General features: G+C 43.1%; 1 protein-coding gene across 1 annotated transcript in view; it reads left to right on the forward strand.

The window, feature by feature from the left end:
- The window catches only part of GORASP1 (golgi reassembly stacking protein 1), a 276,910-nt gene that overhangs the window by 90,192 nt on the left and 161,509 nt on the right, over positions 1 to 25,209 (forward strand). Inside the window, exons 4-5 of the mRNA XM_078663201.1 lie at positions 19,842 to 19,928; positions 20,163 to 20,293. Coding sequence (XP_078519327.1) covers positions 19,842 to 19,928; positions 20,163 to 20,293 — 218 coding nt within the window. The remainder of the gene's footprint in view (positions 1 to 19,841; positions 19,929 to 20,162; positions 20,294 to 25,209) is intronic.

The raw sequence follows: 25,209 nt of genomic DNA on the forward strand, positions 1-25,209 counted from the left end.
ATTACAGGTAAGTAACTATTGTTCATGTTTATCTTGACGAGCGAGGGACGAATATGGACCACAATTTTTGCTGGAATGCAACAAGACAACTGGGATAGTATGTACATAGCTTATGGTCAGGGCTTATTTTGATATTGCATCTCATAAATGGTTCATATGTACAAGTGAAGTAGACTTTTGAATGCAAATTGCGACAAGTCCATATTTTGTTTTTGTTTCCAATCTTAGTATTAAAGAAATTCAGTGGTATCTATTTGAATATTGGTATGTTTTATTGCACTGGTCAACCACTTTCAGACCAGTGTTCCCTTCACTCCCTTTTTTTTTTTCTTCTTCAAAGTCACTGTGGAAGGTTGGATTGAAGAAATCAAGGAGCCTGCGATCTTTATCTTCAGTGAGCAGTCAGTATCCACAGACACCTTGACTGGAACCATACACTCTTCGTTGATTAACCTTTGAGTTCTTTAGATCTGACTTAAAATACTAAACGATTCAAAATGTAATATTTGTAAGTCTTCTCAGCAGTACATACCTCTGCAGGGCGTCCTTGACTTCATATTAAAAGTCTTGGAATCTGGTATGTATGGCGAACTAAGCGCGGAGATACCCCTTTGGGGGTCGAGTCCAGCGCTATATAAGCGTATAAATAAATTCACCTAATTACTCGTGACACTTCTGTTAAGAAAACGTTCCTATCTTTGCCATTCTCAGTCTTGTAGGATGTTGCTGAGGAAGACAACCTTGGCTCTAGCAATACTCCTATAATGTCCACAAGGATTTAATCTTTTGTGGTTTTTCGTGGTTCCAACCAGGAGCAGGAGGATGACACCGGCCTCCCTAATGGTCACTTGTGTTCCTGCTTTTTTCAGAGTAGTTTCTCTGTGCCCCATCCTGCTTGTTTGAACAAGAACTGCTCTTTACTTGTTTTTTAACTTACTCTTCTGTAAAAGCCCTGTGCCCTTTAGAGTTCAGTCCTTGATGGGAACAACTTCGAGAGAGGCCATAGACCATCAAGGCTGTCTGCTTTGCTTATGTCGATGCATTCGAATATACTCCACACTGCACTATTAGATCTGCTTCTCCTTCTAGGCGTACAATTGCATTTATGGAACAGGGATAGAGCTGCATTTCCCGCAATTGAGATACGATCCCTTATAGAATTTGACATTTGATTCAGCAATGTTTAGTCTCTTTTCTGCTTTCTTGATCCTTGCGTCTCCATTTTCACTTTCATTTATTTTGTAGGTGTAATGCGGGGTTTGAATGCTCGCTGACTTCTACCACTGCCACACTGTTGGCAAAATTAGATGGAACTGCAGCTATCCTCCTCAATTCATGTTCTAACATTAGGGCTCTGGGTCCCCATATCCAGGTGATGCATTGGTGCCTGTTGTATTATTACTAACTTTTGGGTCTTGAGGGCTCCACGTATAATGGAGGCACTTCTGTGGGGATGCTGTCTGGGGACCCCACAGCCATTTAATCAGAGAACCTTTTTACCTCAAGGGCATATGCCTGGACCTCCCCTAAACTGCATCTGGAAGAAGATTAGCACAGGAAGGTTCTGCACTATTCTGCTACAGAGAGAACGAGACACCTTCGGGTATTTGTTTGCGCAATAAAAATCTCGAAAATAAACGTTCATGCATTGTCCCTCCACTCGCCCTCTTGACATTTTTGATTGCCTGTGTAATGTACACATTTGCAATATTCAAAGTGGAGCTCTGGATAACATGCACCGAGTAGTTTCTTTTAAATCCTAACTACTATATAGTTGCATTTGATAACTGTATTTCAGTTAAATATGTAGCATAGACCTTTGATAAATATATATGTATTCATGCATATTCTAGGTAATTAGCACAGAACGCACTCATTGGCGGCTGGTGATATTTAAAAGTGGTGAGGCGTAAAAGTTTCAGATGAGTGCCCTAGGGCGAGTAAGCGTAGCGAACGAGCCAGACTGTCAAAAAGGGGGTTTGGTGGGGTTCTCCCCCTGTGAAAAGTGAAAAAACAGTTGGAAAATAGTGCATTCTCAAACACATTTGAGAGAGCAAGAAGGTTAATAAATCAACTGTGAACGTATAGTTTTTTTTTTTCAAAACCTTTTTATTGGATTTTAGAATTATACATGTCATACAATAATCACTCATCTGTTACGACATTACAATCGATGTCAACACCTCTGTGTTAAATCGCCCAGTGACTATTATTGAGGGTGGGGGGGGGGGGGGGGGGGAGAACTGTGAAAGTATAGTTATGACAACCTTTAGTAAAATATTTGTGAGGGTGTGCCCCAAATGCACCACCACCTAGCTACTCGGTGAACCTAGGGAACCTACCCACGGTATGTCTGCGGGACTTCCCCCCCATTTTGGAAGTGGACTTTGAGAGTCTGGTGCATGGGATCACCTCGGGCTCCCCTCTCGACCCTTTGCCCCCTAAAACTTGGAAAGCTTTTGGAACAGAACTTTTCTGCACCCTTCGCAGGATTTGTAACCAATCCCTGCGTTGCGGATTTGTTCCGACTCCTTGGAAGCAGGCTCTTATCACCCCGCTGCTGAAAAAACCCTCCTTGAACCCCGAGTGTTTACTAAACTATCGGCCTATCTCTCTCTTGCCATTCCCGGCAAAGGTTGCCGAGCGCTGGGTAAGCTCTTGTCTCTCTACACATCTGGAGCAGAATCACATCCTGGACGACATTCAATTTGGCTTTCGTCCAGCCCACGGCATTGAAACAGCTGTCCTCACGGCCATGGAGGATCTTCGTATGCGTGCAGACAGGGGCCAAGCGGTAGCATTGATCTTACTGGACCTGTCTGCCGCATTCGATACGGTCAATCATGTGATCCTGCTGAAGAGACTAAGGGAGGCTGGGGTTGATGGCACCGCCCTACTTTGGTTCCAGTCCTATCTGCGGGACAGGAAGCAGGCTGTGTCCTTTCCTCCATTTCAATCTGCCTTCTCCTCAGTGCCCCATGGGGTGCCCCAGGGCTCGTCCATCAGCCCCATTCTTTTTAACGTTTACCTTAAACCTTTGGTCACATTAATAAAATCCCATAGGTTAAAAGCCATAAATTACGCGGACGACACCCAGCTCATTCTCTCCTGGGAGGGGGAAGAATCGATCCCTCTAGAATCATTTCATGACTGCCTGAGAGACACTGCTGGCTGGCTGCATAAAAACTCCCTGCAATTTAACTCCGCCAAAACCGAGGATCTGTTTTGCGCTGGAAGTCGGATTCCCCGCCTGTTCCCAACCGAATTTGGGCCCCCGGAAGCCCCGGAAAAACCACAGCCAGTCACCACTGTCCGCAACCTGGGTGTCATGATGGACAACAAGCTTAGCATGGAGACTCAGGTTGCGAAAACAGTGTCCACCTGCTCAGCCCTGCTGCGCTCTTTGCGCAAGATCATGCCACTCCTCCCTGCACAGGCCCGAGCGTTCATAGTCAGGTGCACTATTCTCAGTTGCCTTGACTATTGCAACGCTCTGCTGCTCGAGTCCCCAGCTGTACTGTTAGATCGACTCCAAAGGGTTCAGACGGCCGCCGCCAAATTAGCACTTGGCTGGACCAGGGGATCCTCGGCCACAGCGGCCTTAGCCGAGCTGCACTGGCTCCCTCTGAAGCAACGAGTGGCTTTCAAAGCACTCTGTCTCGTTTTTAAAGCACTGCACGGAGTCGGGCCCAGACCCCTACAAGCTATGTTCACCTGGTACACCCCTACCAGAGCTCTTCGCTCAGCCTCAGCCTACCTTGTCACAGTACCTAGATTCAACAAGGTCAGGACTGGGGGAAGATCCTTTAGAGTTGCAGCTGCAAAATTATGGAATAGACTGCCCCTGGACATTCGCCAAATATCGCAACTCCTTCCTTTCAGAAAACGTATTAAAACTTGGCTCTTCCCCTAACTACTCACGATGGCCACCCGCTCTCAGTTCCCTCCTACTTTCCACCTGAGGAGTAATTTCTTGTCCAGCGCCAGGATGCCTGCAAGGTGGCAGCCGCACTATACAAATGTTTTAAATAAATAAATAATAATAATAATAATAAATACTACACTCTTACCACTTTCGTGCTGAATGGGTGTAGGCTGTTGCATATTTGCAACTCTTATTCTTTGTGCCCAGCTGCACTTGTACTTATATTCTTTTCACAAGCTCCATTACTTAAGGGAAAATTTGGTTTGCCGCTATGTGTCGATTTCTGTTTTAATCCTGTGAGAAAAACTGTTTGCATATTCACAGGCCTAGTTCAACGGGAGAAGCAAAGGAATGCTTTTTAAAAAACGAGTAAAAGGCTGTGTCCTGTTCATTGGAAGAGCTGACAAATAGCTCAGAGGCTTGCAGAGCTCTACATACTGAGACTTTGTAGTGTGTCTCGTAGAGAACCCCCCAAAAAGGTATAAGGTGGCTGCGGTGATAAACGCGTAGTGTGATCACAGCGTACATGCGCCACCCTGCCTCACAGTGGTCTGAAAGATTTCTGCTACTAGAGGCCAGACGGTGCATTTATAGTCTATGAAATGTTTTTTCCAAACTTCCAAGATGGGATTTTCACATGTGTGTCTGCAGGAAAATCTGTGCTAAAAATGTGAGACCGAGCTTGAATAGTGGTGCTAGGACATTCACCGCACTTACAACACTTATGAAGTGAGAGATAAACTGTGTACGATCTGTATTGGCCTGCTGGGGGCCATCTGCTTCATCTTTAACCAGCGGATTGAATAGAAAACTTAGTGTCTGCTGTCATAGGATTGCTACAAATGCCTGACAGTAACTCTGCAGCCACTCTAGGGTCCGTTTGTCACTTTGTGCTTTGAATATAGTCTCAGTGGCTACTCTCATCCATCAGCCTTAATCTACATCTCTGCACACACTAAAAAGTTGCTTGTGTTCTTATTCCTTTTGTCTGGTTGTATGTTTGCTGCTTTGTTGCTGTGCCTTTAGCACAAGACTATTCAACCTGCACCATATATATTACTGGCAGCAGTGCTTTTGTTTTTACTATCTGAATCACCGGCAGTACTTGTGTTAACTTCCTACATCACTTGCAGTACTCCTGTGTTTACTAACTAGGTGACAGAGCTTGTTGGTTACAACCCAGATCATTGCCAGTACTCGTGTTTACTATCAAGATATCTGACTATAATCATTTGTTTTCGATCTAGATCACGGCCCATACTCATGTGCTTAGCATCTACACTGTTGGTAGCAGCTACATTTTTCATCTACCAAATCCCACCTGTCTCGTTAATTAACAGGAAGATAACTAGAGGTGTTACACTTTCTAGTAGTTATCATCATTCTACCATGATTCAGCCTGCTGTGGCTTTATTTACCAGTATGCTTAACTTTTTTTTTTCACCAACTTTTATTTCCAGATCTCCTGTTGGTTTTATTATTTGTAGTCTTTTGTCATTATATTGTACTGTCTCATTAAATGTTGCAAAGTGCATTAGTATAAAAGTGGTTAGAGAAGTCCAACATACAAATTCATGAAATAAACCCCCCTGCCCCTGTTGCAGAAGGGCCGTTCTTCAACAAAGGTGTTTGTGCATGCAAGCAGCACCTATTCAGGCTGCCCTCTGGCATTAGATGCCTCCAAATGTGAAGTGAATATGCAAATCTCCCATTTAAATGCAGAGCAGATGAGTAGCTTCCATTCTGGGCCTAGAGGTGAGTTTGCTGAAAGTGTGCTTTCCATCAGCACCTTTGGGCGCAGTTCCAGAATGGGGAAGTGCGTGGGCAGGCATTGGGTGAAGGCCTATTAATCTGGTCTGCTATGATTGAAGTGGTGCTGGAATAATTTTCAGAATAGAGGGGAGGTACTGTCATCAATGTTGCGTGACTGATGTAAGTAATAGGGCTTGTGAAAAATACAAGGGTATCAGTACACAAAGAACAAGAGTTGCACATTTGCAACAGCCTACACCCATTCAGCATGAAAGTGGTAAGAGTGTAGTAGCTAGGTGGTGGTGCATTTGAGGCACACTGTCAAATATTTTACTAAAGGATGTCCTAACTATACTTTCACAGTTGATTTATTAACCTTCTTGCTTTCTCAAATTTGCTTGAAAATGCACCATTTGCCCACTGTTTGTTCAAAATATTTTCACGGGGGAGAACCCAGCCAAACCCCTTTTATGACGGTTGGGCTCATTCACTACGCTTGCTTGCCACAGGTCTCTCATCCAAAACTTTTACGCCTCACCACTTTCAAATTTCACCAGCCACCACTGGTGTGGCCCAACGCCCTCACACAAAAACCGCTGCTAAAAGCATTTGTATGCTGCCTTAAGGCATCAAGAGGTGTAAATAGGTACCTTATTGCACCATACATGTCAAAGAAGGCTTTATTCCGCTGACAAGACTGAAGTGCTCAGATTGTGTTTCGGTTCATGGGAGGCCCTTTTGAAGTGCATGTTTGAAATGGTGTGGCGTTGTTGTTTATCATATGTTTTGGTGCATGTGGATCCAATATGTGCAATTAGTGGTGCAGTGAACTTGTAGCTGTGCATACAGCATGAGGTTTTGAAGAAAAGTGAGTGTATTGACCCGGAAATGTGTGAAAGCACCATCTGTCTTTTGCAGTCGTCTACTTAATACAGATGTTGTGAATGCAATTGTGCTGTTTTTTGTAGGCTGTTCAAAATTTGGGGTTGTTCTCCATTTTTATTCTTGCATGATCCTAGTTAGACGTCTTACCAAGCAGAACCGAGACCACCCGCTCAGCATTTTGTTTTTATTGCAATTGATAGATCGATGTATTATGCACATCGTTTTAAAGGTGATGCTGATGCTTTTAGTCAGTCAAGCGTTGTAAAGTAAGCATGTTAGTGAAGTGTGATTTTAGATATGTTGATTAAGAAGTTATCTGCATTGGAAACTCTAAATTATGCTTGTAGCACAATCCTGTGACGAGTAATTCTTTGTCTTGCATCATAAACTCCAAAAACATTGCCCATCCCACAGTGTGTTAATGCCTGTCTGTCTGTGTTAATTGTACATTTTATTTCTACACCCTTTTTGTTTTGTGCATACATGTAGAACTTGTGTGCACATAGAGCATCCTGCATTTTTCTTTAGTACGTTTAACTTGTATTCTCTCATTCAGAATATGCAGAAATGATTGAGCTGCTAAACCTTCTCTTGAAAGAAGAGTTGAAATGAAATACACACCAACAGGCAGGCCTATTTTAACAAGCTGGTGTGTTGTGTTATCAAGATACTCTGAGGGGACAAGAACACATATAGCCAAGGAGTGCACATTGTAGGTTGTGGAGGGCTTGATCAATGCCATATTTCCATTGGTCTTTTTTTTTTTTTTTTGAAAACCTTTATTCAGCTTATGAACAGTACACAGCGTCTGCCTACAACCACTACGGGCCGGCCGCTATGACATACAGAAACAGTACAGGTCATCGCAATAAGCGGAAAGCTAAAACAATAGCGCTACAGTGTGTCAGTAGCAAACATAAAAAGAATCATGCAGGTTTCATTTTCTCAGAGTTAAAGAGGATCGTACATTCAGATCAGAGCCGAGAAGGGCGGGCCCTACGACATAATATCAACCAAAGGGACCGCAACAATTGGAGTCATGCATAAAACATTGCAAACAGCATACCCGAACAATATACTACATTCCGCGCCCTCTTGGGCCCACCCAGTCGACAAACCACTTCAGGATATTGTGCAAACGTAGCCACTATATAATAGGACATGAAAGGGCACGCATTATAGCAGGAAGAAAGGAACCGGCGTCATACAAGAAAGTGACTGTTATGGGGAACAAGCCATGTAGGAGGAAAACACTCACCAAAATTTTAACAGGAAGAGAAGACAGGATAAGCAAACAATCAACGGTTACGTACTGTTATCAACGCCAGACACACAAAGTCTCAGAAGCTGCGTGAACCTCAGAAGCACAAAGTGCGAAACCCACCCAAAAGGAACACCACCCGGCCCCGGGCCCGATCCAGATACACGAAAAGAAGGAAAAATACAAAAAAGGAGAAACAAAGGAAGAAAAAGGAGACAGCAAAGATCAAAAGAAAGAAAGAGGGCCATAGGAACATAAAACAATACATAACAACATCCCCCCACCCTGCACCACTGCGTGACTACGGCCCACCCCCCTAGCAGCGTGCCTGTCGCCCATAGAAACCCGAAATATAGACAACGAGAAAGAAAGAGGAGAAAGAAGAAAGAAAAGTATTACACCCAATATAGGGAGTAAGAAAAGAGTATTCTAATCTACAACTCCCAGAAGGAAAAACAAGTCGGGAGGAGGTCAGTTCCACATACTCCCGGTCACCACCGGCCCCATAAACATCCTCCACCCCAATTATCATCAGCACAACAGAAATAGCAAACAGTACTGCAGATGGGGAGAGTCATTTCTAAATGTTCGAACAAATCAGACAGAAAACAGTCCCAACCTAGTCCCCGCCCGTCAGTGCGTCCATTCCACTAAAGAAATCTCCTAGCCCTGGCCCGATCGTGGACGTACCCACCCCCGTGAAAAGCCAATACCTTCGGAGAGAAAGTGAAAGCCCATCCCGACGAAAACAAAGAGGCAAAATGGCCGCATTCGGTAAAGAAGAGATGTCCAAGGACAAGATGGACGTCGCCAGTCCCAAACAGAGCCAACACATAAAAAGAGCGGCGTTTTCAAGGCAGGAATACTTTGCAATGCAGAAGGTAGCAATGTCCCTATTGAAGAGGCAGAGTCAAACAGGATAGTCAGGTGTTGCAGCAGCGGCTCCATGGACGCCGTGGGTGAGGTGGTGTGCTGCACCAGGGAGGGAGACATTGTAGCAGCGCTAGGGCGGTCAGACTGCAGCCCACACTCCGTTGCATCGCCAAGCAGCTGTTCCGTCATACACTCCCGCGGCAACAATGTTTCACAGGCAGGGATCAGCGGAGGCTGATCAACATAGCGAGGAGAGCGGAAAGGCAAAGTATAGCCCGATCTTTCTGCAAATCCGTCCAGTTTCTCTCCCAACAGTCTCGAGCATTCACGCCACTCGACCTTCAGTTGAGTAAGAGCAATAAAAACAGAAGTGCGGGTTAATATCGGCTGATCATCCATTACCTCCGCGTTACGAGGCGCTGTAGACAGGTCCACCTCCCAATCGGGCACGAGCAGGGCACACCGGGCAGGAGCCGAGGCGCCGTCCACCAGTACTGCTGAGAAGCCAGTCGCCATGTTCCTGCCGTCAGGGACAACAAAGAAAGACAGGCGAGGTCAGCGCTATGGTGCGACGAGCAATCCCCTCGGGACAGGACAAGTCCGCGATCGTGGACGGCAAATAGCGAGGAGTCCCTCTCTGCTCGGCCCAGGCAGAGGCGAGGCAAGGAAGGAGCCCCGGCCGCCGGAGCACCTCCGACACTGGAGGAAACAAAGCGCAGCTCGCCTTCAGGTCCCGCAGATGGAAGCGGAAAAGTGGACTCCAAACTGGCCAGCGTTACCCTCCACACAGGCGCCCGGAGTAAACGACCACAGATCCAGTCGACCAACACAGGATGTCAGCGCCGCTCCAGCATGATCGGCCCCCGCAGCGGCAGCAGCCACGGGCGGCGCGCTGTATCGCAGGTCCCGGGTCCAGGGCTAGGGTAAGCGTCGGCAGGCATCTCGACGAAACCTCAGGTTAGGAGACAGGTAGGGACACCGGAGGAACATCAATAACATCAGAAAACATTCCCAAACATCTCGGTGGCACGCAATAACAGGATAGTGGACAGGATAGTTGCGAGGGAAACAGAGGCTCGGGGAGCCGGGAGACTACACGTCCGTCTCCGCGGCCATCTTGGCTCCTCCTCTCCATTGGTCTGTTAAGGATGATGCCTGGGTTGCAGTTTGCTGTGGTTGTGCCTCCTTCAAACTTCCTCTGAGGTGAATTGTATGGACAACTAGACTTTTGTCACACTAGTGTTTGGATTGAGAAAATACAATAATAAATGTCTTATATCTGACCCTCTGCTTATGAACCCCTTCCCTATGAAGCTGCATAAACAACTTTAGGGAAAGGTGTAACTGGAAAGGTGTAAATATCTTGAATAATATTTAACTTAACATCCTTGAGAACCTCTTCAGTTTAAAACCAGATTCAGTATATAAGCACTGATTTCTCCTGGGGAAAAAAGTGAAGGCCAATGCTTTCGCTACAGTTACTCTCTATGATTTCTTTGAACACTTATTTCTCCCCAGACAAGAATAGTTTGTAGTTTCTTGATTATTATGCTGTACTGCCCCTCCAGTGGAATCTCCTTGAGATGATGTAACATAGAATGTCGGTGTATGAAATGCACAGTTGGAGAAGGGCTGAGCGCCTTGCTGGCTGCTCCTGGTGAGGCTGAATACTACTGTATTACTGATCTTGTAACTAACCTTAATAAATCCTCCTGAACCTCATCTACCTGCTTGGAGTGATTACTACATAGTATTCTCATTTTCACTGTTGCTGCCTGTGAATTGTTGCTCTCAAGTATGACGTTTCTACTATCTGCTAATAACAGAACCTCGTTCTTGTTATTTAAACCGTTTCCCAGACCAGAGCCTTCACTTGTTTTGCCAAATTGTAACTCTGTTACGCAGGTACGGTGTCTTTTTAAAACTCATCCCTGCCAGACCAGACCAAACTAATTGTCTTAAGTCGGAGACGTGTGAGATTGGTTGTTTGGGTGAAAACTTTGAAAAAATGTTTGTTCTTTGGAACTGACCTCATGTTTGGTTACTGAAACCTATTCAATTTGCTTAATATTGGACTTTTAACCGAAACCCCACCAGAAGAGCAAACTCATGAGTTGCTGTAAAGTAAACTCTACTAGACTCCACAAGGCTCTGGTGTTACACTCGTCCAATGGATTGTTATGCTTGTAAGCCAAGTTTTGAAAACCCTAAAGCAAGCAGTCAATTTATGGGTTGCCTTGATTAAGAAGCCTGCCATAACTTCACACATGCAGATTCAAAGTATAGGTGGTAGCTAACTCTTTTGTTACTCTGTACCAGGGGGTGGCCAACCTCTTCTGTTCAGAGCGCTACGTCTGATCCGTGAACATCACCATGAGCTACTGAAGGCCAAGCCACTTGTGTAGTGTTATACACCCCTACACCCAGCTACTTTTACTTCAAGAATAATGTTTTTAGAGCCAGATACGCTGGTTTGAACAAAATACTTTGGCTGGGAAGGCACTATGACCAGACTGCATGTGTGTCTGGTAAGACTGGTCTTTGGGGATATATGAACATGTGTTCATGTAAATCGGGTATATGTGTATGGGTGAATGAGAGCAGGTGTCGTAAGTACTAGTGGCACAGGACATACCTTTAATCATATAGGTCACCGTTACATGTATAACACAAACCTAGAACCTTTTTTTTAGATGCAAGTAATTTAAAGTGCTAAAATGTTCTGCACAAATGTTTATAATATGGAACATTTTTCTGCACTTCTAATTTCTCCCACTTAGAAAAAAATTGTTATATTTTTCAGTTATAAATATGGCACAGTGTCTACCAGCTACTGAGAGCAAGATGCCTGCTGTGTATAAATACATCACTTTGAAATGAGTGAACATTTAACTGAAGTGTAAACTTTGTTTATATGGATTCCAAAAAACTCATCATTTAATTTTTCTTTCATTTCAGTTTCTCCTTTACAAACAGCAGACATCTTGCGCCCAGAGGCCTGTAGACACGGCGCTGTATTTTATCACAGAAAAATACAACCATATGTTTAAATGGGAGGAATTTAAATTGAAGAAACATGCTTTGTAAAATATTAAGACATCATTGTCTGAAAGTGGAGGAAAACCTTGAGATTGTTTCTTAGAAATATTCACTTTTAAACCTCACCCATTAAAAAAATTACTGCATTTTATTAATATGATAGTGTCTACTGCCCACTGGGGGCCTGCTGTTTGGAAATGCAATGCTTTGAAATGGTAGAAATTTAGAAAGTCCACTTCATTTTAATGTTTGCCCATTTAAAAGCATTAAGAAGCATCATTTAGTGCTCACACTCAATATTAAATGAACAGACTTTTATTTAAGTGTTCAACACCTCAGTACTTCAGTTCTTCACCTCTGTGCCCGGCCCTACGTCATGAATTTGACTCAAGAGCTCCTATATGCCGCCTGAGGATGATCATGTAAAATAAACACAGCCTTCCCTTAACTTTAAAAGGAAAATGTGACCCTTTGCTTATTTAACGATTTACTCAAGGTTGTAAGCTAGTCTAAAGGTGTCTGTGAGCGACTGGTAGCTTGCGAAATACTGGTTGGACACACCTGCACTATACAGAGTACAACCTGTTAGTTAGGAAGCGTACAATAATTGCAGGGCACTCCCTACTCCTTTTTACTCTTTCGATATCCTTACTATATCAAGTAAGATGACAGACTATTAACTGCCCTTTTAAATGAGCACTTTTTTTGTGAATCAGAACATGGGTTTCTCAAAACTTAAGCCTTGGCTATTAGCAGCTAGCGTTATAGAATCATGGAACAAAGTGCTGACTAACCATTGCAAGCAATTGTATCGAGTACCCTAGCCAGCTTTGAGAATTTAAGCGTTAAAATTCTGAAAACACAGAACCTTTGATGGCACATCTGCTTTTTACCTGTTTAGAGGTAGTAAAAAGCGGGATCCTCTGATTCCTTACTCTAAAAAGAGAAGAAAAAAGTTCCCAGGGGGTGTCCATTCTCTTTTGCTTTAATAATTGTCCATCGTAACCTGCAGTTAAATTTCAGTTGTTACCATATGCATAGTTTGCTAAGAATACTGCTGATTTGGATTGATGTAGCTTTCTCAGTATGCTGGTATAATATACATTTGTGCCCAATGGCTATAAGAGCTTGATATAGAGTGGTTTAACATTCTGGCAAATTCTGTGTAACTCTTTCGTGTATCAGCACTTACACTTATTCAGTCACTCGTTATCTATCCTCTATTGTACTAATAATACCTTTAATTGACACTGAATTTGATACTTTATGAAAATGTATTTATTTATAGTGTGAAAAATTGTAAAGTCATAGTAACAGTATCTATGGGGAAGTTAAGGTTCAGTTAGTTTGTGTAGATAGTTTAGGAAATGGGAGCCCCTTAAACTTGGGAACTTTTCTGGAGAAGACGCATCAAAGCAGGGGTTAGCCTTAACTTTATTTAATCTTTAAGGGCTCTTAGGGTCTGTATGTGTATCGTAACACTGTCTAATATGCTGTGTGTTACCATTGAATGCTATGAGGGGCCATGACTTATGAGAGGCGAAGCTGTTTCATGATTAGCTTTCTTCTCTCACCAATGGTTATAAATGGCATGTTGGTCTATATATGTAGTTTATGCCATGTTACAAGGTAATCTGTCGTAGGTAGAAACAAAGGCATTTGACCAAAATTACAATGCAAAATCTTAAAATAACACTTTGAGATAAAATCACACTTGTTAAGCCTTGTGACTAGATTTGTGTTCTCCTCTGTTAAGCCATTGTATCATGCATTCGGAGACCGTAAGCAGTGGTTTATCTTTTAATTACATTTTATTGTGGTAATAAAATGTAATTTAAACTATGCAAGGTAGTAATCTATGAAATTTAATTTGCGGTAGCCTGCCTGTCCCATTTCGTCCGTCCGAACAGGAAGGAGCCACAGGCAGCCTCCCTCCCCTTAGCCAATCACAGCGCTGCAATGGCAGTGCTGGACGCCAACTCCACAGGCGTCTATGGAGAGCCCGTTTTTTCTATCTAAAACGCAGAGTTCGTATGACTGGTTTGGTGGCCCGGAGCTGACCAAATGGCGCACTCAGAGTGGGCAAGCCACTCCTCCCCTGGACTCTTGTGGGACCACCTGCCCCAACCAGGCATACCCTTCTGCTTTGGTATTTAAAATACCATTTAATATTTCTCCTTCTCGCACTGCGAGAAAGCAGTGGGGCAAAAGCTCCTCCACCCACATGGAGGAGCAGCTCCTGCATGATCTTCACCCTGCCCTAGCCCTTATAAACAGCGATGTCCCATCTGTTAAAGGGAAGCCCCTACCCGTGCTCTTATCTGTGGACGATGCAGTCTTAATGGCTCCGACTCAGTGCATTACACCTCCTAGTAACTGCATTCATTGCTTTCATCTCTAAACTAGACCTTCAAACCAATTTTACAAAATCACAGATCATGGCATGCGGCCCACACCGCATTAAACTGTCTAGTATGCAAGTAGGGGATTACTGCCTAACTAGTGTTAAGACTTGTCCATTTCTAGAAGTCATGTTCTGGAGCTTGGCCACCTAGTAGTGCACACTGTAGAATGTTATTTTCCAAAGCAATCTGTTCACTATTTTCCCTTCTTCAACCCTGTGGCAGGGGCCAACTGAAAGTTGCAAATCTATAAATCCCAATGTTTCTCAACTGCCACTTTACGGTTACGCAATATGGGGGGGGGGCAGAGGGGGGCGCAAACTGCAAAACCCTACAATTAGAAAAAAAAGGTTTTGCTGGCGACTACTCGGAGTACCGATTTCCTGCCATATATTATCTGTCATAAAGAGATAAGTTAGTTATATATAACCAACTATATTCGAGTGAGGCCTTTATTATTCTGGCTATCGATTTGGAGCAACGAGCGACTGTTCTTAGAAATGATTGCCTCTCTAGTGAGAACGGCCTTCGAATTCCGTGGCTGGCATATATTAAATCTGAATTTAGAAAAATTGGTATGTAGAGGGTCTTTACAGAGAGAACTGTAATTCTTTTAATAGAAAGGATATAGCCTTAACTTTTTATTATCTAGTGCAGGAAAGTCTCATTCAAAGCACAGTAGGGAATCCAATGATGACTGCATATTTGTCCTTGAGTACCTAGCCGTCATCCCCAGTCTATTTAGAGCAGCCTAGTGGGAGATGGAAGCACTCTGTTATATAGGTTTCGAACCAACACTGTTAAATACTTACTGTGCTTTACTCTTGGGCACCAATTGAACCCTGGTGCTATTCCTTGCCCATGTAATAGCAAGTCAGGCCAAACTATGACACATTTTTTATTGTCTTGTACATTTTATGAATTGTACACTAGGCTATATTTGATTCCACTTTTTAAAAGGAAAATGCCATTATATTCGGCAGTGCAGAGCTAGGTTTTCATCTATTATCCAATTGTCTGACAGTGAAACATGTTTATACGTAGGCTCATTCTTAAGAAATGCTGTGAGGTCACGTGGCACTACATTACTTTAACAATCTGCTGCCAACTTGCAGTATTATTTAGCGATCTTTTTAATCTATAGTGTGGTTTATATACTTGCTTTTATTAGATATATAAAAGTTTGACAGTGAAACATGTTTTAAGTAGGTTAATCTTAAAACTGTGTAGGCACGTGGCACTTTAGTTTTAATAATTTGCTGCTATCTATAATTCTCTTTCTTGAAATATTCACTTATGCCTTTAACTGGATGAAATGTTAATTATTATATGCATGTTACTTTTATGGAAGGAAAAACCTGAACAAAGTATCAACCAAATTGAAGTACAGAAGTTGTGTTCAAAGCTCACTTAGGAAGGAATCTTAAGCTTTTAGATTATCTTTTGTCCTTAATTGATGCAGAAACTTGAATGGCGAAATTGAGAGATGTTACTTCTATAAACAACAAAGGCCACACAAAGCAGTCAGTAATGTGTTCATTCAGTTATTCATAGAAATGAATACAGCGATATCTGAAAAGCTTTGAAAATACCTGCTGATATGGCTCAATTAGCCAAGTCCTCGGTGCAGTTAGTGAGCCCCCTAGTGATGAGTTCAAATTTAACCCTTTCGCTGCTAGGCCTTTATCCCCCACCCCCTGTGATAACCCTTTTTTGGCTATTTTGAGTAGTTCGCACTTAGGCCCCTGTAACTTTTTGTCTACAGAAGATATCCACTCCAAATTTGCGTACATTTCTTGAAGATTCTAAGGGTACCAAGGCTTTGTGAATTCCCCCGGAGGGAACCCAGAAACTAGCCAAAGTACTGCCAAATTTTGTTTTATTTTGAAAAAATGGGAAAAAAGTGCTGCAGAAGAAAGAGTTTTTTTCCCCCCCCTGCAAATGGCATCAACAAAGGGTTTGTGGTGCTGAAGTAACCATCTTTTCAGCTTTCTGGGGCAGGCAGACTTTTGTCGGAAAAGCAAAATGTTCCACACAGTTTTGGCATTTTTACTGGGACATAGCCTTATTTTTGCAAATTGTTGTGCTTTCAACCGCCTTCCAGTTAGTGGTAGAAATGGGTGTGTAAGCAATAATGGATCCTGGAACGCTATACACCTTTAAAAAGTAGACACAATTCTGAATTCAGCAAGGGATCATTTGTGTAGATTCTTCAAGGTTTTTTTTTTATAGAAACTAACAGTTTAAACTAAAAATTGCAATTAAGTTGAAAAAACAGCCCCTTGTGCTAATGTTTTCACCTGTAACTTCTTTTGTATGACCAATTTTTTTTTAAAGCAATATACAGTTACATCCACGGAACCCTTCTGGTTGTGGGGATATATAGGACTTGTAGGTTCACGAGGAACCCAGAGCCAATAACTGAGCTGCATCTTGGAATGGTTTTTCATTGTGTACCGGGTATATAGCAATTCAAAAATAGGTACCAAGGAAACCTATATATTTGCGAAATGGAAACAAAATATAGAGTTTAGAAGCAATTGGTATTAGCACATCTGAAATTGCGGGTACCTTTACAAGCATGTGAACTAGAGGCCATTTTTCAAAGTGGCTTTTTTTTTTTTTACAAATTCTTACATTTGTAAAGCAGAAATGCAAAGAAAATCAATTGGTAATAACACTTGTTCTACTATTCTGTGTTCCCCTTAGTCTCCTGATAAAAATGCTACCTCACTTGTGCGGGTAGGCCCAATGCCTGCAGCAGGAAACGGCCCAACACGCAACATGGAACTATCACATTTTTACCAGTGAAAACTGACCTTTTTTTGCAAATTACCTAGCTGTGGATTTCGAACCCTAGCTCTGCCGGCACCTATGGAAACCTAGAAAACCTGTACATTTTGGAAAACTCATCCACAGCTATTTCTTTCCCTGGAACATAGATCTCAGATAATCGATCTACAGAGTGATCAATGACAGACCAGAACTGGTGGTGAGACGCGAGATTGCCCGAGATGGTTTATCTCTGGACAGAGCTAGCAGTATTCCGTGGTTATGGTATGTAACGGTTTGAACTAAAACTTGGACGCCCCGAGATCTGAGTCCACAGAAATCTTAGGAAAGAGGATTTACCTTGGGTTACATTTTTTTTGTAAAAATATGTAGCATATGAAAAGAGAGGCAAAGGAGTTGGTGAAACCCAAAGTATGAGCATACCTTCTGCTGAAAACATCCCTAACAGAACCTTATCTAAGTTCAGTTACAAACCCCTATCACCGCTTTCTTTAACTAGGTTTTTATTTAATCTTTTGCACTGTGTATTGGCGGCTGAACCACTGGGATGGTGTAAAGTGAAAGATATGGGCCCCTGTTCATGTGATCATTTTTCTATACTTGCACTTCATTATGTTTTGCGATGACTTTCATGATCTTTGTAAATGTTTAGTGCCTATTTTAAAGGAAAAGTTTTATTCAGGTAAGGGCTGCCCTAGTCTACTTACCGATTGTTGAACAATACGTGGGAGAGCTTAATATTGCTAGTTTTTTTGGTCTCAGCCGTTAGCGAAAGGAAAAGTGCCATTGTGTAATGAAATGTCGTATTGTTTTTTACCACCATGATAACCTGCGTTTTAAACCTGATGTCTTTTTCTTATAGAATTGTATCCTTTTTTATGAACTCTGTGATTAAATGTTAGAATAACTGTCCACTGTACCTTAGAATAGTTTTTATCAATTCTTTTTTGTATATGCTTATCTAAAATCAACAAAAAGGCAAAAGACTATTTTTTTGCTGAAATTGCTATGGCGTCTAGGACTATCTTTGTCTTTTGTATAGGATTTATTGTTTAAGATGTTTATAGTGTACTTTTATGGCTTTTATTAACCGAAAAAAGTGATTATGACTGACAGACCGAATCTTAAAAAGACAGTTCCAATCAGGATGATCTTGTGGTAATGCTAAACCATTATCGACAAAATGCAGCTTCCGAAGCGGAAGCAAATACCGATCACAACTCATGATTGCCGGAAATATAGTAGTTGCCAACAAGGGTTTGTAGACCAGTATGAAAACAGAATACAAAATTGGAAGATTTTCCTTGTCCAAGGAATCGCCCCGATGCACTTTAAACCAATAACCCTGGGTCTAGTGGGGTTTCCTGTCCCTTCCGGTGTAGGAAGGCCTAAATGGGGCGATCTGTGTCTGGGGAGGGGGGCAGAAACCAGCAGAGCAAACATTACCCCCTTTGGAAGCGACCCTTGCCCAATGGGTCGCTTCCATCTACAAAAAAAAGAATCCCTGGTGCCTAGTGGGGATTTCTACCAGCTGAAAAGAATTGCTCCCCTTTGGAAGTGGCCCTTGCCCAAGGAGTTGCTTTCATCTATAGGAAGTTTGGGGTGGCAGTGGAAACTCTTCCGCTGCCATCCTTGCTTGGGGGTGTAGATGGGCTGTCCATGGGGGGTGGGGAGCGCCAACGCTTCCCCCATGGGTGGGTGCCATGACGGAACAGTTCTGTCATGAGCCACGCGGTGGGCGTGTTCTCTTGACGGAACTGTTCCGTCATGAGCATAGAAGGGGGTTGAGACACTGGTTAGCAATCAATGTGGCCTTTTATAGTTTTTTTTTTCTATAGGTTCCTCCTGCTTTTTACCCTCCCAGGCTGTTTCTCTTAAAATATATTGTTCTCCTAAGCTACCCAATTACAGATAATGTTAATTGAAATTCAAACAGTAAGTTCACTAGATTAATACAATGTATTTGATGATAAGTTAAGACTATCTGTGCCTCTTCTGTTTCTTTGTTTAGGTAGATGTCCCCACTAGGTACAGCACCCAATGTTAAGCTCCTTTGTTCATATGCACTGGAGATGGGCGAGCCACTGATGGCTCACCCAGATGCACAGCTCTTCCTGTCTTCTGGGACCCTCCAAGCAACAGCAAGATCTAGCTTCTTTCTAGCGTGCATTCATCTCTGGTATTATTGCATCAATCTCTATGTCCAACTGGGTGCAGCAGAGGAGGGACTGGCCAGCACTGATGGCTATTTGTGTTTCCCCAGTTAAAATGCAAAAAGCCAGACTTTGGCCAGACCCTCCTCTCCTACACTAATTGGGGCTTGGAGAATGATGTGGTGGCCCAAGGGAATGTTGTGGAGGCTACAAAAAGGAAGGGCTTTGTCCATTGTGTAGTCTGGACCCTTCCTAGAGGCATTCCTATTGGACCTTTGAGCACAGAACAATATGTAGAAACCAAGTGAGCAGAGATTGGCAGATGAGGTAGTGGGGCACCAGGAGCAAGAACTGAAGAGAGTAATTGAGGTGGCAGAGAAAGATAGAGATGAGGAAGTGAAGCAGTGAAAAGAGTAGAGCCATAAAGACTGGAGAAAGTAAGAGTGTAAGGGAGCCAGAAAGAATTGGAGTGGAAGAGAGTGAGGGAAAGAAAAGCTAGCTTATGGTGAGATGGGGAGAGTGAGTATTTACTTAATATGTTGACTGCACAACTTGTGTGTTGGCTGTTGGAGCCAAGAGACTCATGTCTTGGCTCTGGCTTATCACTTCCTGAGAACTGTTGCCACCTCTAATTAAAAGAGAAGCATATTTGCCCCGTGTGTTTAATACGGGAAGCAGGAAAAAAATAATTAATTAAATGACACTAGCAGGTTTTAATCTTAGTTTTTATTTGTAAATATGTTTTCCCCTCTTTCTAGGACGTGGAAACCAACTCTCCGGCCTATCTAGCTGGTCTTCAACCCCATACTGACTACATTGTCGGGTCAGATCAGATACTTCAAGGGGTAGGATATATATATATATTTATTTTTTTGCCATGTATGTTATTGACTGTATTTGTATTGCTCTGATATCAATGTATGTGTGCATCTGTTTCACTTTGTCATGAGATCAAAGCTTTCTGTTAAGTTACTAAATTATTTAGCCTAACCTACCTCCCTTCATTTGTGTTTTTTACTAGCTAGTTGACCTTTATTTAATTGAACAGGCAAACACATCTAATTCCCAATCTTTTTCAGTCGGAAGATTTCTATGCGTTAATCGAATCCCATGAAGGGAAGCCTTTGAAGCTTATGGTTTATAATACAGAGACTGATTCCTGCCGTGATGTCATTGTGACACCCAATGGAGCCTGGGGTGGTGAAGGAAGGTACTGAGTAAATTCTTCTTTTTCAATAGGTTCTACAGTGACCACTGTAATCTTTGTGCCATTTAATGTTTTTTAACTCCTTGCTTTCAGAGTCCAAGCATCTACATTTGTAGTTGTGTTCTACAGGCTTGAATTTACAAAACATTTTGAAGAATGTAAAGTAGTACTCCAGTAACACTACTTAATGCCAAATTCAATTCACATGCCTATGGGTGGAGATTAACCCATCCGCTTGTCGTTTGTGGGCTGAGATCTCTGCATGCAGAAATATGCTAGTTTAGGTTGGGAAGTGGTTGGGGGGGGGAGGAATAATTACTCAAATGGGTAAGGGTTATTGGAAAATTGAGGGGGTTGAGAGGGACTAGTCTAGTACAAAACACATAACCACACGAGTAAGACCCTTGCAGTTCACAAAATATGTTCTTAGTTACTACAGTTCTAATAGTGTTAAAACTGGCTTAAATGTACTCAAGGGTAAACAATGTGGGCTAGCCCACTATGTGTATGCGTTTTCCCAATTAGTCTCCTCTGGTAGTGGCCTGTATGTTGGGCCCATAGGGTGACACCGGAGGACCAGAATCCGGTTTACCGCGGAGGACTTAGTACCACCAAATTGGCAACACGCTATGTCCGAGCCCCGAATAACTGTCATTCTCCATCGTAGCATTGAATTTTTTCGCTATAGAACAGTGTCTGTAAGTACGCCGACACTGTTTCCTTTTACTAAATATTTTATTGCACACCTTAGCGCGTGTGTAAGAAATATCACTATCACGTGGCCACATTTTTGCCACTCACCATTTCACCTTTGGTCCTGACGAAAGCCCCAGTAGTAACCTTGAGGGGGCTGAAACATGTAGACCGCATCACTCCAGACAACTAACAGGATAATTATTCCTAGAAAATAGTTGCATCACATATTTTAAAATAATACCCTGGGCCGCCAACAATAAAATACTAGGTAAGGATTCCCAGAGGTATTTTTTAATAACTCACCTTCACCCACATCACACTGTTGCACCACACCCGCTCCGCTGTAGTCAGGTGTTGAAGCACAACCAGGTGGCACTCGGCCACCTGGTTGGGACCCTGATGACGAAGCATGACACCAACCAGGTTGGTGTGTGAGGGGTCTTTTAACAACAACCTATGGGCCCAACATACAGGCCACTACCAGAGGTGACTAATTGCGAAAACGCATACACATAGTGGGCAAGTCCACATTGTTTACTCAGATTATCCTTGGGGACAGGACGCGCCCGCAAACCCTAGCTCTCCCATTGATTTGTTAAATGTACTCAAGCCTAGCCTTGGAGTAAGTCTTTCACTACACATGACAACACTCCTATTGAAATTGATGGAGGCAGGGATTTAAACTAACGCCTCATAGGAAATAAAATGAACTAACTTCTATATTGAAATCGCAAATACTTCCATACACAGATGCTCACTCTATCCCCCAGTAGCCCTTTCAGGACCGGTGTAGTTACACAGCAGTGAGCACCTGTTACGACATGGAGTCCATTTCATTATTGTTACGATATGGAGTCCATTTCATTATTTGAGTGCTTTGTCAATCCGTGATAACCTGCCGGTTAGCCCCCAGTCTCCATCTGCTCTACCTAGAACACTGCTCACCAGGAGACCACGAACATTCCTGGCAAGAGTTGTCCACGCACTCACGTTAAGGGCTAAGCATATTAGAACCACAACACAACCCCCTTACATAACAATGTGATACATCTAATAATGCAATATAAGAATACAGTGAAATAAAAATACCAGGTATACATTTGTAGCTGTATTTCAACTCATGCCAATCTGTGATTTTCTGTATGTGCATCTATGTTTGTGTTTTTTTTTCTTGAAATTTCAATAAAAATTCTTTGAAATTAAAAAATAAATACCAGGGTTAGTGCATTTGACATGCTAGTGGATAACTAAGGGAGGAGGGAAAGCGGGAAAGAGGTAGAGAACTCAAAAGAACAGCAAATATTTAAAAATAATTAGCAAATCATTTAATCACAAAATCTCTGTAACGAATAGGAGCCCTACTATGTCTTGTGGCATGAGACACCGAACGATTCTCTTCGCCCCCAACGGCAATCTTGCACAGAGTTGTCAGCATCTTCACCAGGAGGTAACTTGCTGCCTCTGTACTTTGCAAGCCTAGAAATGCTCCACCTGCAGCCTGTGTTAACCGTTACCAAATTGTTCTTGTTGGAGGTAATGACGAAAGGTCCCATTAACTCTATTGCACCTTTCCTGTACCATCTTGGTTTCTTTACCAAAACCTAATCCCCCTACGTTTCACTTCTTATTGTTCAGAGTTTTTCCTCATCAAACCTTTGTATCTTTTCTGGTAAGATATGACCATGGCCCCAACTCCATCTTGTCCAGGATAGCAGAACCCATTACAGGCAGCCCTCAGGATTGAGCTTAGCTGGTCTAACCCTCAAGAAGTCTAAGGGTGAACTCTGTTTTACACAGTTGGGCATGAAATGACGTGCCCACCGCATGTCTCTAAGCACATCCTTTCATGGTACCGTGGTTTCCACAGCTCTTTGCGCACATGCCTTTACTATCCTGTTCATGCACTCAGCAGGACCATCGGCCTGTGGCACATAGAAAGCTGTGTTCTGGTGTTGTTCCAAACTGACTCAAAAACTCCTGCATCTCTCGCGATGGAAACTGCACCCCTTTAACTTGCCAGATGTTTGCGTACACCTTCTCCCGCAAACTCGTCCTTGAGAAACTCTAAGACCGTCTTAGTGCACACATTACTTACACACTTGGTGGAAACCCAATTCGATGTGTAGGTCACCAACAACACAAACCTTTCAGTTGGCTGTAACAACTCAAAAGGTCCCATGATGTCAGGCACAATTTTGTCATAAGCTCATCCGGTACAACAGCTGGTGATAGAGGAGCAGTATTAGTCACATGGGTCCTGTCATTGGATGCACACAACTAGCATTCCTACACTACCCCTTCCACCTAGCGATCCATGCCCGGCCACCAATACCTCTCCCGAACACGGGCTTTCGTGAGAATTGTACCGGGTGCCCTTCATGGCCTTGATTAACTACCTTGGATCTCATGCTGTTGGTCGATACAACACTCTCACTAGATCCTCTTAGTATAACATGAGTTCATCCCTCACCAACCAGACAGGTTTCAACTCAGGATCCAGCCCTTCGCAATCAGGCCAACTCTTCACCACATGTTTTAATTGTGGTGAGCTCCTCAACCTCCTCCCCACTCTTTATCCACTCATCCCTCGTGATCGTGGGTTCCCTTACCCAACTTACACAACCATGGCCTTCAATAATAACCTGGGGAGAGGAGTTGGCCTAACGGCTAGGGCGCTCGACCTCGGACCTGGGGATCTGGGTTCGAGTCTCGGTAACGACGCCAAAACCTCCTGTGATTCTGGGCAAATCACTTAATCTCCCCGTGCCTGAAATGAATGTGCGTCGGTCCTCATGTAATGTAACTGGTGCTATGTAAAGCGCTCTGATACCCGATTCGGTTCTGGTCTAGTTCGCGCTATATAAAACTCAGCAAAAAAAAAAACAACTAATTTCTACCTTCCACTGGTAGAAGCGAGAAACAGTCAGCAGTTATGTTTGCTAACCCAGAGAGGTATTGATCCTGAAAGTTGAACTCTTCCAACCCTTTGCGCCACCTCTTTAGTCTCGGAGTCATCCTTTCACTTGCTGGTTGAAGGAGAAAACTTGGGGTGTGATCTTTCCTACCTAAAAAAGGAATGCCCCACAAAACCTAAAATGCTACACTGCCCAAGTTATTGCTAAAGTCTCCCTCTGAATGAACGAGTAATACTCCCCAAACGTCTTAAGGGCCCTGGCGGCAATTGCAACTGCCATCCGTTCTCCATCATCAATCTGAGACCGCACCTTCCCCAGCCCCTTGAAGCTTGTGTCATTAGTTAGAATGGTTTTTCTCCTTGTGTCAAAATGTACTAGGGTGGGCATCCTGCCGATTCCAGACTTCACAGCTTGGAATGCCATTTGACACTCAAGCGACTATACAAAATGCACCCCTTTTTTCAGCAAACCTCTTATGGGATCCACTACACTGGCAAAACCCTTTATGAACTTGGAATAGAACTCTGCGAACCCCAAGAATGATCTCCCCTTTTACTTGTCTGTGGGAGTGGGGAGCACACACAATACTGTCTGCTAGTTCTAATTTGGGTTGAATGCCCTCTCCCGAAATGTCATTACCCAAGTAGATGACAGAAGTAACTCCAAACTTGCATTTCTGCTTTTTCAGTTTTTTCAGCAAGGGCCCTTTCTCCTCTAGTCTACTCAACACTTCTCAAAACCTTGTTATGCTCGTTCACATGCTTGCCATAAATGAGAATGTCATACTGGAAGAATAAGATGTTGGGTAACTCTCCCAGGATCATCTTAATTATCCTTTGACAACAGGCGGCTGCCGAGGCCAGCCCAAATGGCATACTGATAAATCTATAAGCCCCCAATGGCATTGTAAACTAGGTGAGATGCCTTGAGCCCTGGAGCAGCTGCACTTGGTGATAAGCTGAGGAAAGATCCAGGACAAAGAACATTTTAGTTCCCTTAAGCATAGTGAGTGACTCTGAAATATTGGAGTGGTTGGCAATCCACTTATTAAGGTCTCTTAAGTCCACACACATCTTGATGGACTTCCCTTAATCTTTGGGTCCCAAAACCATAAGTGCCAACCGATATGATGACTATCTCCTCAATGATCTCAGAATTTAGTAGTCTATATCCTACTTCAAGTGCTGAGCGCCAAGTTAGGAACTTTAGGTATCTTATGCACACAAGGTTTAGCACCCTTTTTCCACACAATCCGATGTTGGAAATCCTTGAGCAACCCCAACTCTTGTTTAAATACCTCAGGAAATT

This window comes from Lissotriton helveticus, chromosome 10 (assembly GCF_964261635.1).
Source record: "Lissotriton helveticus chromosome 10, aLisHel1.1, whole genome shotgun sequence".
Lineage (NCBI taxonomy): Eukaryota > Metazoa > Chordata > Amphibia > Caudata > Salamandridae > Lissotriton > Lissotriton helveticus.